At 38.7% G+C, this 15,015-nt stretch overlaps 1 protein-coding gene across 1 annotated transcript in view; it reads right to left on the reverse strand.

Moving 5' to 3' along the window:
- LOC118214528 (inactive dipeptidyl peptidase 10-like) overlaps positions 1-15,015 on the reverse strand; it is a 126,061-nt gene that overhangs the window by 3,340 nt on the left and 107,706 nt on the right. Inside the window, exons 10-25 of the mRNA XM_035394558.1 lie at positions 13,614-13,711; positions 13,135-13,258; positions 12,105-12,143; positions 11,261-11,368; positions 10,272-10,363; positions 9,910-9,957; positions 8,550-8,671; positions 8,062-8,109; positions 6,990-7,088; positions 5,225-5,294; positions 4,484-4,678; positions 2,905-2,959; positions 2,608-2,707; positions 1,760-1,818; positions 1,041-1,113; positions 131-204 (exon numbers count right to left, since the gene is read on the reverse strand). Of these exons, the coding sequence (XP_035250449.1) occupies positions 131-204; positions 1,041-1,113; positions 1,760-1,818; positions 2,608-2,707; positions 2,905-2,959; positions 4,484-4,678; positions 5,225-5,294; positions 6,990-7,088; positions 8,062-8,109; positions 8,550-8,671; positions 9,910-9,957; positions 10,272-10,363; positions 11,261-11,368; positions 12,105-12,143; positions 13,135-13,258; positions 13,614-13,711 (1,404 nt within the window). The remainder of the gene's footprint in view (positions 1-130; positions 205-1,040; positions 1,114-1,759; positions 1,819-2,607; positions 2,708-2,904; positions 2,960-4,483; positions 4,679-5,224; positions 5,295-6,989; positions 7,089-8,061; positions 8,110-8,549; positions 8,672-9,909; positions 9,958-10,271; positions 10,364-11,260; positions 11,369-12,104; positions 12,144-13,134; positions 13,259-13,613; positions 13,712-15,015) is intronic.

Consider the following 15,015-nt stretch of genomic DNA (forward strand, 5'->3'; position numbering starts at 1 on the left):
CTAAAATGGGGGGAACTACAGTGTGACAGTGTGCACTTTGGCCTCATGGTGTTCCATTTCAAATCCGTGTCTGTGTGTGTGTGTCGTAAGTAAATACCCAAAAATAAGGAGGTGGCGTAGAAATGAATACCTGTAATGTATAGTTCACATGTGCAATTGACAGCAGTTTTACAAGCTCAGCTGAATGCTGGAAATGAATGGTGGCTGAGAGAGTGAGATAGAGAGAGAGACAGAAAGAGATAGACAGGGAGTGAGAGAGAGATGGACAGAGAGAGAGAGGGGGAGAGATTTTTTAACTTCTATTACACACACATCTTCCCCAGTTAGATAAAAAAACAACCTTTAATATACAATCTTAATGCCCCTCAGCCCTATCTACCCGCTCCCCTCAAACTCCAAATAGAATTAAGGAAAGCAAACTAAAGCCCACACCAACACACGTCTCCATCACTTTTTCATCTGACACGCAAACACACCCTGATATAGCACATCCTTTAACACATTGCCACAACATTCATTATTTAAAAGCATTGAAACTCCAACCTATGGTGTGCAGAAACTGTAGGTCCACATTGCTGAGGCTTGCTCATACACATAACCCATGTGGCATGTTCTGCCTGACAGAAATTGAACTTGTAGCAAAACCGCCCTGTACTGCTACTGAAACCTGAACCTCAGCTTACTCCCAAATACAAAACCACATCCAGCAGCAAATAAAACATGTTCAATAGGCAAAACACAGGTTTCAACAGCTCATTCATTTTCATGCTACAGTGTTCTCCATTAATTTTTTTCTGCTCCCTAAATACTCTACTACTTTCATGAAGATTTTTTATGGACCCCGATATGCGCAAGATATTGAGGAGGAGGTGTTGGTGTTTAACAGGGTGTACAATATAAAATACAGTTAGATATAAAGGATCAGCAATTACCATAATCCTGAGTGAACGGACAATAATGACCACAAGCATATGGTGACCTTCTGTAAAACATGAATTAACATGCAGCGTATTACTTATTAAATAAATTAACATGCTCACCATCAGCAGTTCCATGGATGATGAGAAATTTGTGATAGCTTGACCCAGTGATATTGTGTAGAAGACTGGAGATCTGTGTAAAAGAAGCTTAAGATTAAATTTGGCAGTGTGTTCATTGGAGCGACTGTGCGAGGTAGCGACTGAGACTACCCAGAATTGTTGGAAGCAATGGCTGATTCCATCTCAGAGTGCTCAATACAAGAGATCCTTGAGAAGAGGCATGCGTGAAATGGCAGTGTTCATTAAGGCCTCAACACATTCAACAAGCCTAATAAGGGCAATTGGCAACATCTGAGCCAGTCACCAGGTGTGCATGCCTGTATGTCAGGCCAGAGCTCCACAGGGTCGTGCAGACCGCTCAGATCACGGGAGAGAACAGAGAACAGCTGGCTTCAGCCAAAGAGAATGACCGCTCCTGTTTACCGATCTCTGGCCATTACAGACACAAGCAGACAGACAGACAGACTGACTGACTGACAAACAGATACAACAGTCTGTTTCCTTTATTTTGGAAGTTTTGTAGATAGACAGACATATTGAATGCTTTCAGGGGAAGTACTTTGGGGTCATTTATCTGAATATCTCAGGTAAATACATTGCTGTACAAATGTGAAACAGACGCTATGTAAATTGCTCTGAATATGAGGTGCTTAACAGGCATTTAAATTCCCAAGCATTTCCACACGGATAAATTAAAGCACTGTAAAATCAGTCCTTACTTGGTATTTGCGATCTTCTTTCAGGGGGTACCCAAAATATCGCTCTGTGAAGGCTGAGCCTTTTGAAGATAAATATATAAACAGGTAGGACACAAATCAACATGCATCCAGAAGCTTAATTTTGCCAACTGAAATGATGAAAAAGACTTAACCCTCTCACTGTGTACAGAAAACTGTGAAATCTTCACTGATGGCAGCTAAACATAATTTGGGAGGCTGAAAGGCAACTAGTATTCTCAGTCAATCCTAACCTGATATGGCTATAGAAACACCAAGAGCAAATACATGACAAAAGTGCATATGATATGTAGTATTTGTAATATGTACACCACAAATTAATAACACACAATTAGACACAGTGGTTAAGCAAAGAAACAGTTCCTAGGCTTTGCATTTTTGGATACATGGATATTTAAATATTTTACTGTAGTACATTCCTAACTGGTAAGGCTGGAATTATTCAGTCTCTTATGTAAAGGACAGGTTCTGTATTATACCTGCTTGTGAGTCCAGTGAAATGAAAACCCTTCCTGGATTTAACATCCTGACACCTCACTTTCAGAAGATTTAAAATAAAATAAAAATCGACCGGTGAACATCACCTATTATTTTTATGTTTTATTATTTTTTTTACACGAAAATGCATTACAGAATTGAACAAGAGCACTTCATTGACTTTGAAGAACACTTGCTTACACAGTCTGAACAGATTATTCATTAGTCTGACCCCTCAAAATGAGAAAAAATGTTTTATTAATTTTCAGTCTTTTTCCAGTGCAGCCTGGACATGCATAGTAAAAGAGGCTGTGGCCCAATCAAGCTGAAATGACACGCATGGCATGGCTCACCATAGAGTCTCCAGTCTGTTACCGGCGCCACGGCAACCCCGCACCTGAACAAGGTGGCCGGTGAGAGGAGGAGCAGAGAGGTCAGAAAGCCTCCGTACGCCTGACAGGAAACACAGACATCACTGTGAGACCAGAACATTCCAACTGTTACCTGGCATTATTCCATCTCATGTGTTGTCACTGCAAGACATCAACATGGCATTCTAAACTACGGACTAGAATTAATTCAACATTTTTCATCAACTTTGACTGACAATTAGTTAGGTTTTGTAAGTAAAACACCCTTCCCTCCCTTACCTTTCCATAAACAGCAACTCTATTCTCATCTACGTAGGGTAGCCGGCCTAGAGACCTGACAGAAATGATCAGACATGAACCAAGAATTAATTCCATAGATAGAAAATTACCAGCAATACAGCCCTAGAAACTTCTCATGCTACAATAGCATCTTTATACCAAATAAATCAATAGATCTAGTGCATGGGAACACATTAGCTGCTTGCACTTCAGACATATTTTACACATACAATGAAAGAATGTCACAGGAAAAAGTTACATGTCACATGTTCATTTCAACTGTTGCTAATGCCCGGTTGCTCAGCTGAATATCCTCAGCACGAATGGTAATGTTGCTGTATGTCCAGGCTGGAGACCTACTTCTGCCTTAGAGCATTATGGAATAAAAAATAATGAAGACCTGTCTGATAGTGTCCCTTTCTCAGCCTTTTGTCAAGTGATTATGTTCTTAACAGAGGCAGCACTAGATTAGCTGGAAAATGTTTTTTTTTTTTCCTTGTGGCGATCCAAAGGCTTCTATCCTGGCACACCCCCCACCCCTGTATCGGCTTACTGTCTCTGTTATTGACTCCAGCAGCAAGGCCCAGGGAGCAATGAGTAATATCTGGAGAATTCTTTTAGAAATGATACCAAGGGTGGGGGGCATTATTAATAGAAATTTTGGAATTTAGTTTCATCATGTTTCCAAGTGCCTGTAAGGCGATATCCAGTGGGAACAAGGCCTGCTACAGGTAGGATTAGGTGCTTTCTGTCTCTCTCTCCCTCTGGTTCTCTCCCATCTTTTATGTCTTACTCTCTCCATCTCTCATCTTCCAGGGTGGGGCTTAGTTGCATGTGCATCTTTGTGATTTTTTTATTTTTACACCCAAATTATCTCACTGAATAAGCACATAATAAGTATAAGTGTACAAATTAAAAATATGCCCAGTACGATGTGTGAGTCCCTGAATTGCTGCACTTCTGTTGTGATGTAAAACAGTGTGATGCAATTATGTGTGAGATATTCTAAGCTTGGAATCATGGTGTGCATCTCATCTGAAAGTAGCTGACCCAGGAAAAGATGGTAAAGCTTGAAATAGGACTTACACTGTAATCTAAGAATGCAACATGTACTGAGAAAATTCTCTTTTCAATATATTATTGGCTGAGAAAATGCCCTCATTCTTTCTAAAATCATATTTGTACAAATTATCAATCTCACTGATGTAAATGCATGTGCAAAATGTAAGCAGTACACCACAGTGATCCCTTCCGGTGATAACTTGGGAGATTGTTCGAGACACAGGCTTAATTTTTATGCAGTTTACATAGACAGTTAAGGTTGCTCTTCATTTAACGAGCCACAATCTTAACTGAGTGCCATCTCCTCACCTCTGTTGGCTAAAATCAATGGTGTAACTTACAATGCCAAACAGAGTGTTCAGAATGAAAGAGTTCAATCACTTTCCCACCCTCTGAAACTGATAGTTTAATGGTAACCGATAGTAAAAACTTGGAAGCATCCTTGGAGGACTTTAGAGAGAAGGCATCCTTGTGGAGCCTGCTCCAGAATAAAGAGGAGGATTTCTCAGGCACGCACTCGACAGCTGCGATCTGGTCCTGCACGTCCACGGTCCCCAGCCGCTGGTGGATCGCCTGCAGAACCCTCTGGCCCTGAAACCCGCTCCCCCTGCCGTCCAGCCGGGCCACGATCACACTATCCGAGCTGACCAGAACAGAGTCCCAGTCCAGCCGAAAGCGGTCGTTCACCGACTGGCCTCCGGGGGCGCCATCACTGCAAACACAAAGGAATAACATGGTCTTTATGTGTAGGTGATGTCCCCTTCTTTAAGTATTGTTTTAAGTATTAAGTATACAGGCAATACACATGAATTATGGTTAGAAGACTACTTGTAACTTTTCCAATTTACAGCATGGCTAATGTTCCATATGCTATTCTACGCTTATTTAGGGCTATGGTTATGTTTTGAGTTTTTCACATAAATATAATTATATAAATCAAATCTCATTGCATACTGGAAACTACATTAAAAGTGTTTTTTTTTCATATAAATTGTTCACTTTCACTGGAAATAATAAGGATTTTCTGATAATCAGAGGAAATTATACTGTATTTCTAAATTTATATTTATATATTATACATATTTATGATGCATATTTTGTAGACATATATTATACATAGTTAAATTATTATTATTTATCACACATATGTTTTTTTTTTTTAAATATGTATTAACTTTGAATCAAGTGTTCATCAAAATTGTTGGAAATTGTTTAGAAAATTTTGGAGCATGGACATTTTAGGTACAGAGATACCTACACAATGAGAAGGAGAGGGTACTGATTTGCTTCATCAAAATGCACTGGAAAATATATTTCCATGGGGAATACTAAAATTAGAATAAAAAAGAATAACAGAGTTGATAAACTTACACCACACATACAAAAGAGATATCTGAACAGTGGGCTTGATGATTATTCAAAGATGACATTATTTAGAACAAAAGAATACAAGAGTATGCATGTACTGCAAATGATTACATATCTGTACACTTTTTATGAAATTATAATATGCAAAAACACCAGATTTCCATCAGAGCTATATTGAAGAACCATTGGGGAGGAGCTGACAATAAAATATTATGCAGTTAGTGAGTTATTATAATAGTCTGATTGATACCATGTTATTCTGAATCCACATTCTTGTTACACTAGTCACTCAAAGTTGCACATATCACTCAGGAAGTGACATAAATAAATCCTTGTGATGTTAAGCTTGCATGAATGTACAAATTAAAAAACAGATTCAGCAGAAAGACATGGCAGATACTTATTATTGAAACAATGCTGTTTTAAGAAAGGGAATACCGACATGTTAAACAAAATTTGCGGAAATTTATATAAAAATAAACGGGAAAGAATTAAAACTATTAAAGAACCCTAATGCTACTCTAACCTGGATCAACATTATACAGTGAACGATACTGTACTGAGACTCACCATGGTGTCCCTAAGAGTACAGGCCATCCTTACAGTCATGAGTTTGAGCTGTGGCTACCGTAGCTACCATTGGCAATTCATTGTCTAAGTATCTGTAATTAATCAAATGTGAGTCTGTGCATTTCTATTACCTGCCAAGCATTCCTTTACACTCTGATAAGTCAAGACCATGACAGGACTGTTCCATGATTATGGGTTTCTTTACATGTGCATCATAATGTATATACCTCTTACACAGAAGCAAGGACAGATTTGTTGTGTTTTTATCATTATTAAGAGTTAAGCACATAAAATCCCATTACTGAGGCATTAGGAGAAAAGGTTATGACTGTGACACCGAGTCTTGTCAGGTTAAATTAGATTTTTGGCTGATATGAAGCCTGACTGCTGTCTTTGCTCATTATTGTCCATTTAAATCCCTGCCTGGTCTCTCTTTGCATCTTCAGACACATTTCCACATATCCATTAGCCCCTGCTGAAGCCACCACTATCACGCCTGTGGTGGTCTCATCAGTCACGCAAAAGCATCCTTAAAGGGTTTTAAAAAGCTATGAAATTGAAAAAACTAGAAAGGGGGCATGTAACATTAAAAAAATGCAACAATTAACAGTAAACAGCAGCTAGTATCTGCAAGTACTTCAGCCATTATTCAAGTAAACAATATTGTGCTTGCATTCAGTAATATAAGTACACAGCAGTAGTAGTATATGGCAACAGCCTACATTTCATACATTTTTGACTTGGTACAAATATACTGTAAAATATACTACCATACAATTTTCAGAATTTTGGCATTGACATGGTACCAAAGTATCAGTTCTCGTGACATCCCTATTCACAACTATATGGTCGGATCTCAGAATTTAACTGAAATAGAAATAGAATTAGTGTGTGTCATCAGCACCACCACCACCACCACCACCACCATCATCATCATCTACATCCCCATCAATATCATAATTATCACCTTCATAATCATCACCAATATCATTATCATGCTCTTGATCATAATTATGACCAGCATTACCCCATCCAAAACATGCTGGTGCTGTTGTCATGGCTGGGTATAGCAGAATGGTGCCTACCATAGTTATTCACATGGAGAGTTCGTTTCTCTTTCCGTGGGGTTTGTCTGTACTTCAAGGCCTCTCTGAGCTCTCTGTTTTCTTCCAAAGTCAGGTTACCTATTAGATAACAGGGTAGTGCATTTACACATCATAAAAAAGCGAAAAAATTCAAAGGGGTTTATAATGAATTCACTTGTTGAAAAAGGCATTCCAGTCGCGTTCCCCAAAAGCATCAGTTATTCATATATTCATGCATCTCCCAGAAAAGTATACAGCAATGCTGAAACAGTCATACTAACACACAAGAAAGCAATCTTTCCCACTTTCCTTATTTTCGATCTGCAAAATGGATTTTGCCAAAATGAATTTTGATTGTTGCCATTTGCCAACACAAGTCAGCAGTTATTTATTTGTCCACACATCTATTTCAAGAGCAATGAATACAGTGATTTCCCCTTTTAATTGTAAATAAGTAATGGTCAATATGAAATGACTATTCAACACAAAACATTTATGGGAATGAAGCTTGTTATATTTTTGTCATCCTTAATTAACAGTAAATGTCACACACATTCCTAAAGTCACAGCAGTTTCATGTATGCAAACAAAATCCTACTTTAGGATAGATACACATCCCCAACACTGAAACTGTTTGTACACCTGACTAAATAAGTACAGAATAATGAGGCAGTTGACTTGATTTCATGTGTTTAGTGTGTGCTGTACTGAGGCTAGATTGATTAAACATTTATCAATGAATTCCACAGCTATGCTACTGTAGATTCCTTTGAAGGTAGGAAGGAAATTATGCCCCCATTTGATTAGATGCAGAACCACCAATTATGGCGCTCCAGAAGGTATTTACATGTCACAGGGATGGCTCTGTCAGGATGATGTAATAAATAAGACACAGCACACTCAAATGTATTCATTCAATTAGGGGGAAAGACCATATTGCTACCTTGGTGCTTTTGATTGCCACTTTAGGGGTTACTCAGGCTTATTATTATGCTTTCACTCATCTATTTGTAATGGAAGGATTGACTATTTAATGCTTGACTATTTAATGAGTCGCTTGCGTTGTACTTACTGCTTAGGTCACTCAGTCTGTGGACTGTTGTTTTTGGAATACCGGGACCTGTAGTTAAGAGATCACTAATCTCAGTAAGATTGAAAATTCAATTCAATTTCTCTCTCTCTCTCTCTCTCTCTCTCTCTCTCTCTCTCACACACACACACACACACACACATTGAGTTGAATTGACTTTAATAAGACACTACACCAAGATAGATTTCATATCCCCAGAAATTGCGTTTGGTTCCAACTATTTACTGTTAAATCAACTCCAAAGGATTGCATTTTATTCTGAGCACATTTTATTCCTTAGGGACTTGTAACACATTTTTTTTTTTTTACTGTGAATTATACGCGCAGCACTAAAAAATTTACAGTCAACCCACAGTCTGACAGCAGAACACATCTGGTTTTCCCATTTTAAAATGACGGTGTGGCACAGCTTCTACAGGTGCAAACGAGTAGCTATGATCGAGCTGTGGAGTTTCACAGATACACATTACCTTTGCAGTTGAGCAGAACATGCTGGGTGCTGGGGCTGAAGTCTGCGCTGTAGAAAGTACACTGGTGTTGGTTCAGATTGCAGGTGAGGCACTCTCGGTGAAATGGGTCAACGGTTGACACCCTTTGAATGACATGGATAGTGAGAGTCAGGTTTAAAATCAACATTTAAAAGGTTAGCCTTAGGGGTGACCAAACAGTATCTGACCCCATCCATTTTAAAATGCTGGGGGCGAAAACTGAAACAGTAATGGTGAATTTTCTTTTCTTTTTGTTACTTCACATCAGTTACACCGCCCACATGCACCTCCATCATTCTGCATAAATTTGGGCAGAGAAAAAAAAAGATGGCTTTTCAATGACCCACCAATTAGTAATGAGAAATGCAGTAAGAATGCTCATTAAAAAGAGTATGTTACTCTTTGTGTCTAGATGGGTGGCAAGTATGCCATCTGCCAAGTTACAAACATGTCAGCAAAATACACGCCTACATTGAATAGGCAAAAATAATTTTATGACGAATATTATCCAAAATGTTATAGATGGCATATATCTCTTGCTTCTTTATTTCGATTTCTGTTTAAGCTAAATTTCCATCCAATTTAAGTAACATTCTCCTTTTAATGTTTTCTTATTTTCGGTGTTTAGATTTTGTGTGCTTGAGCATTATTTGCCAACGTTATGCTGTCAAAAGCTGCAAACAAGCTGGTACAAAAATACCATGACACAATGACACAAATCAATACAGGAAAATCAATAAGAGCTTGTCATAAATATAAAAGGTTATTCTTAGGGAAAGAAAACCTTCAGCTTGTCTTGTTCAGCCTGTGGCCCATTGATTGGCGAGCCGATCTCTCCCGATGCTATTCGGCTAAGCACTTGAACAAAAGGGTCAGTCGCTTAACGCCAGCATGTGAGAATAATAATTGCTTTCGCAGTAATTGAAGCTACTGTTCACCAGCTGGCTTGAATGGTTCAATGACCTTTGAGCAACCCACCATATAACAGGCCACTAACCCTTTGTTCGGCCATTATGAACGGAGCTACCTACTATGGCTTTTAACAACCCAGTGGGTTCAGCTCTGAAATAAAGAGAAACACAGGTAAGGGCCATGGATAGATGTGTCAAGTATATAGGTTCCTTTCAGTATTATAGGTGCCATTGACTTGGTGTGTGCTTGGATAATCTCAGAAGAGTGCCCTCTAGCACCCCTGGGCTCCAATTTATAATACTCACTGTTGTGAACAACCTGAATTTTAAATTCAAACTTGAATTTGAAGGTACTACTCTAATAATGGGGTGGACTAATAATCAGTGCAAAGTATCCAAAGAATGCTTTGAGCATTCTTTGCTGGACATACCTATAGAGCTGTCTTTGAGTCAATCCCTCTTCAGTGCTGAGAAAATATCTGGGGACAGAAAAATGCCTCTTCAATGCATATACAGTGACCATGTGCAAGATTATCCACTTTATTTTACTATTCAAATTATTTAGTTATTCACATTATTTATGCATTTTGATGAATATGTGCTCACCGGTTTCTGATAAATCTGTGAGTATTTCATATACTTGCTGCATTTAACAGGTGTATACAATGAATACCGAAGGTCACATGTCACTTGACTTTCAGTACTCAACTTCAACTAGCTAAATAGATATAAAAAAGTGTTTAGTATAAATCACTAGTTTAAATAAAGGTCTGTGAAAGATGACTAAACTTACACAGAGTTGGTTCCCTCATCATATGCCGAGATCTGGGTCACCTCCCAGTTCCCTGAGGTCAAATGACGGATGTTGACCTCCTCTCGCTCAGCCTGTAGACATCAGCACATTGTGGCAAACTGTCATTTGTGGATTTTGGCCCACATTCATTTCTGATCTGGACATTAGCACATCGTGGCAAACTGTCATTTGTGGATTTTGGCCCAAATGAACCACTGATCCGGACATCAGCACCTTGTGGCAAACTGTCATTTGTGGATTTTGGCCCAAATTAACTTTTGATCTGGATAGGAACGCCATTGACGGTGGCCAATCTGACTACAGAAATGCAGAGGTCAGTTAAGGCAAGACAGAAAGACGCAGGACAACACAGCAAGGCATGTGAACATTGGAAAGAGTCCTCTGTCTGACCTCAACAATGTAATATTGCATCTGGCAGTAGCACTGTGAGATATTACAGTCCATCGACCATATCATCGTCAATAACAGCCCCTGACATGCCATAAAAGGAAATGTGAACGGGTCATGGAAAAATATCAGGAAATAAATCCAGAAAACAATGACGCACCCAAGAGAGAAAGAAATATTAAACAGACATTAAAAAGGAAAACGAATAAAATGAATGTGCATCGTCAAAACAAAAACAGGTTAAATCAGGTTGTACTTCAGGGAGGTGCTGCCAGTGATTGATAGATTTTTAGTCAACTTACACCCAAACAAGTCTGGTTTATGTAAGAGCTACAAGGTCAAATTAATTTGAAATTGTGTTTGTGAAACCGCAGGGCAATGTTGTCGATCTTGTAAATTCAGACCCGATATCTAAGCTATGCCCTTTGACTGTGACTTTGTGAGCCACCTCCGTGAAACAGCACTCTGGGGAATTTGAGGTAAAAAGCCAGACTGGGAGAAATAAAATGAGGTGAGAAGAGGATTGGCTTGAGATGGAGAAAAAAGAGGAGAGAACAGGCCAAAGCGTCTCTGGTGGCAACCTGATCGGACAGCATGGCCAGGTGGTGGAAGGATCCCTGTCCCCCATGCTTAATCGGTAGTGCTAGGAAGAATCTGCCCCCGTCCTTGGAAAACACTGGCTCTTCCTCCTGGAAGTCAAATAAAAGAAGCCAGAATGATTTATACCATAATGGAGAAGAACATCTGTTGGGTCACAGGCCATTTCAGGGGTCTGATTTTAACATACCATGAGTGGTTCACAGTTGTACTGCAAGCAATTACATGAGGGGTATTTTGTTTATTTATATTGAATTGAATGCTCTTTTCGGCAGAATGTATTTTAAAATTTCTATATACAATTCTTAAAGACATGTTATTGCATGATGTGCATACTCCATTTCCTCTAGTGACTCATTACATTACATTACATTACATTTATTTGGCAGACGCTTTTATCCAAAGCGACGTACAAAGTGCATTTCATGGTCATAGACAACTGCTAAACACAGGTTCAGTAAGGTACAATACTTATTTTGTACAGCTATTTCTCGCCAAGAACACAGTTTAGTTCACACAGTGAACGCTATTCAGACCTAACCTCTGCAAAGCCAACTAGGCAGAAGAATAAGCTACAGTATTAGGACAAATACAAATTACCAAGAAGTGCTGGGATGGGGCAACATGTAACAAGTGGGGGGGGGGGAGATGTTTTGATCTGAATTGTATCATTTCAAGGTAAACCAATGCACAGTCGAGTGATATGGCATGACATGCATTTCTTCATATCTTTCACCTCCAAATTCACCAATTCAGAAGACACAAGTGAAATAAATTAATTAATATTTAAATGCAAGCACCCAAAGTAAGATATTACATAATCTTTACCTGTCTGTCAAGCCATGTATCTGATGTCATCACATGTTTCTGAGAAAGGAAGCACATATCAGGAAGTGATAAGAAGATCGACTTCAACCGGTCACAGTAAAGCGCTTGATAATACCACAGGGTGGGCACATCTTCTCTCTCAGCTGTCAGAACAGTTTACTTTATACAGCAATTAAACTGCCCCTAATTCGGAATCAATGATGATTTGGCGCTTCATTATTTGTGAAGTCAATGAGGTCACTGAGTGAGAATGGGGACCATTACAGCTCATGATCGTCATCAAAATGTGTAGCATCTGCATACCACAATAGCATCTGCATTCTTTAGGAAATTTAATGACTGTGCATTCCACTGTGGGTGGGACTGCAAAACAGCTTGATGGATGAATATATTGCCTATGACCCTTAGTCACCTCATTTTCAATTTGAAAAATAATGGTGTAATTGTCAAGCAGAATATTGTATGTAGGATTCACTGTATTGCCTTGAACTGGTTCTTATTCAGTCATGATTTATTATTTTAAATCACCATTGAAAGATATGAGTGCTTTTGATGGAATTTGACCATATGTTGGAGATCCTATTACAAAAACATTATTTTTTTTTCATGTTACTAAATATATCAGAAACCATGCACAGGCATATTTTGAATTGACATACGTGGCTTTTGTCATTGAAATGATTTGTAACATATGAAATCGAGAACCATTAGGCATTTAAATAAAACAAATAAATAAAATGAATGGACCATGGGGTTGCTGCTGGTGAATTGCTACTCTCAGACCTACCAGGCGGCGTGTAATTGGCTGAAGCAACTGTGCAGCTAGGCTGGTTGACAACAAAGTAAAAAGGAGAGGTGGCACACTATTCTAACTCTCATATTTTTTACAACTACATTACAAATATAATTTAGGGAATAAAACATGAGAAATGAGAGTGAAACTTCTTTCTGTCCCGGTTCCCTGCATTCTAGAGCATCAGTAGCATGGTAGAGCACCAAAAGCATACAGCAGAGTTGCCAGTTAGGCTACCTTGACACAGTCCCCACTGGTGGCATCACACAATGTTAGAATGGAGATGTTCTGAGCCCGGTTCAACCACCGTACTGCAAGCGTCTGGCTAGTGGCCCACTTCACCATGGCGATGTAATACTCACTAGACAGGAAGACAGCAGGACCCTGACAATGCATTCATTCATTTATTTATTTATTTCCATGCTCATAGTAATGACCTGATCAGCGAGCAAGACTAAATTAAGATTCAGTTTTTCTTCCAGTATATTTCAAGAAGGAGAATAATTATCCTTGTCTTCATCATTATCACCATAATCCTCCTCATTGACATTGACATTAACTTGACTGTCACAATGATTGCAGTTATTTTAAATGTCTTACATTTCACACATATTTGACTTCAGCAACATTTTACTGTTAAGTGCATTTAACAAGTCAACTTAATATAGCAGATGTGAAGCATTTATTCACCTTGGAATTTAATAACTTAAACATACCTTTTCTCAAAGCTGCTTGGAGGTAGCAGTTCCGTTGTTTGCGATGCTCCATCTAAATTAACCACGTAGAGCTTGACTGCAGGGTTACGCTGTCCCGCCTGTAATGCATGGAATACACTTAACATAAATCAGACCTGTGACCTTTAATTAATCCCATTGATATCATTTTACTGAACATATCAAACACTGACAAGCAACAGGACAATGACAGTCACATCAGAGCAACACAGGGCAAACATAATAATCGGAGAAAAAGTATTCACAGAAAAGGCATTTACAGTAAGGATGTTATTTTTCTTAACATAAGAAACAAAGGCACGTTGGGTGGGCGTGAATCAAAAAAAAAAATGTATTGCACCACTTGATGCTGAAGAGACAGAGAAGTTGTGTGAGAACACTGAGCAGAGCTTTTATCATTTTCTGGTGAAATAGAGCCCTTACATCTGAATAGGTATCTTAAGGAGAAGGTTTTGTAGTTGCACACACTAAGCGCTGGCATCCACGTCTGCTGTTATTCTTAAACCTCTCTTAATGCTTTCCAGTTCGAGGCGTAGTATTGTATTACTCGCTCAAAGCTGTGTTTAGAGCACTCCACATTGTACTGAGACATTACAAAAATGCCCTTCTGTGTTCAGGCTCAATGCAAAAGCAATGCAATACAACCTTCAGCTTTAAGTTCAGAAAGCCCCAGTACTGTCCAAAATTACACCCTCAGTCACAACAATCAAATGAGTGACATTATTTGTACATTTTGAAAACCAACAGAAAAAAGAATAATAAAAAAAACAGCTCAAGGGTATAATGGAAAGTGTTCTTAGACCCCAAACCCAGACTGCCATTGATTAAACCTGATGGGGTTGAATCCCATTCATTCACGACTCATTGTAACTGGTCCATTTGGCAGAGGTTGGAAAACATTAAATAAAAATAAATAAAAAAATAATATAGATCAAGCTTTGGACTGTGGACAAAACAGCTTCTGTGGCCATTTCCACCCAGCATTTATTTACTCTGTGTAATGCTGCAGTTTCTGATGGCTTTCTGCTTTGCATGGCTATAATGCATTCTACTTTACAGTTTATTGTCTACTGAAAAGTAGAGAGGACTCAGTGAGCGTCAATCTAGCATACTTTCATTCCAACTGCAATAGACTTAATGATAAATGTAAACATTACTTTCAATTGCTTTATTGTGATTATATTTTCAATTTTGGCTTGATGCTGTTCATTCAATATGCTGTGTAAGTACTGAAATAGCATTTGCTTAAACCTTTTACTCAATATCCACCCCCCTCCCCACACACACAGTGAAAGATAAAAAGGTAGATATATTGAAGAGGGAGACAATGAAGTGATTGAGCTCTTCTGCTCTCAGTACCCCCGTGAAACATTTCCACAACTCC

This window comes from Anguilla anguilla, chromosome 15 (genome assembly GCF_013347855.1).
Source record: "Anguilla anguilla isolate fAngAng1 chromosome 15, fAngAng1.pri, whole genome shotgun sequence".
In the NCBI taxonomy this organism is placed as follows: Eukaryota; Metazoa; Chordata; class Actinopteri; order Anguilliformes; family Anguillidae; genus Anguilla; species Anguilla anguilla.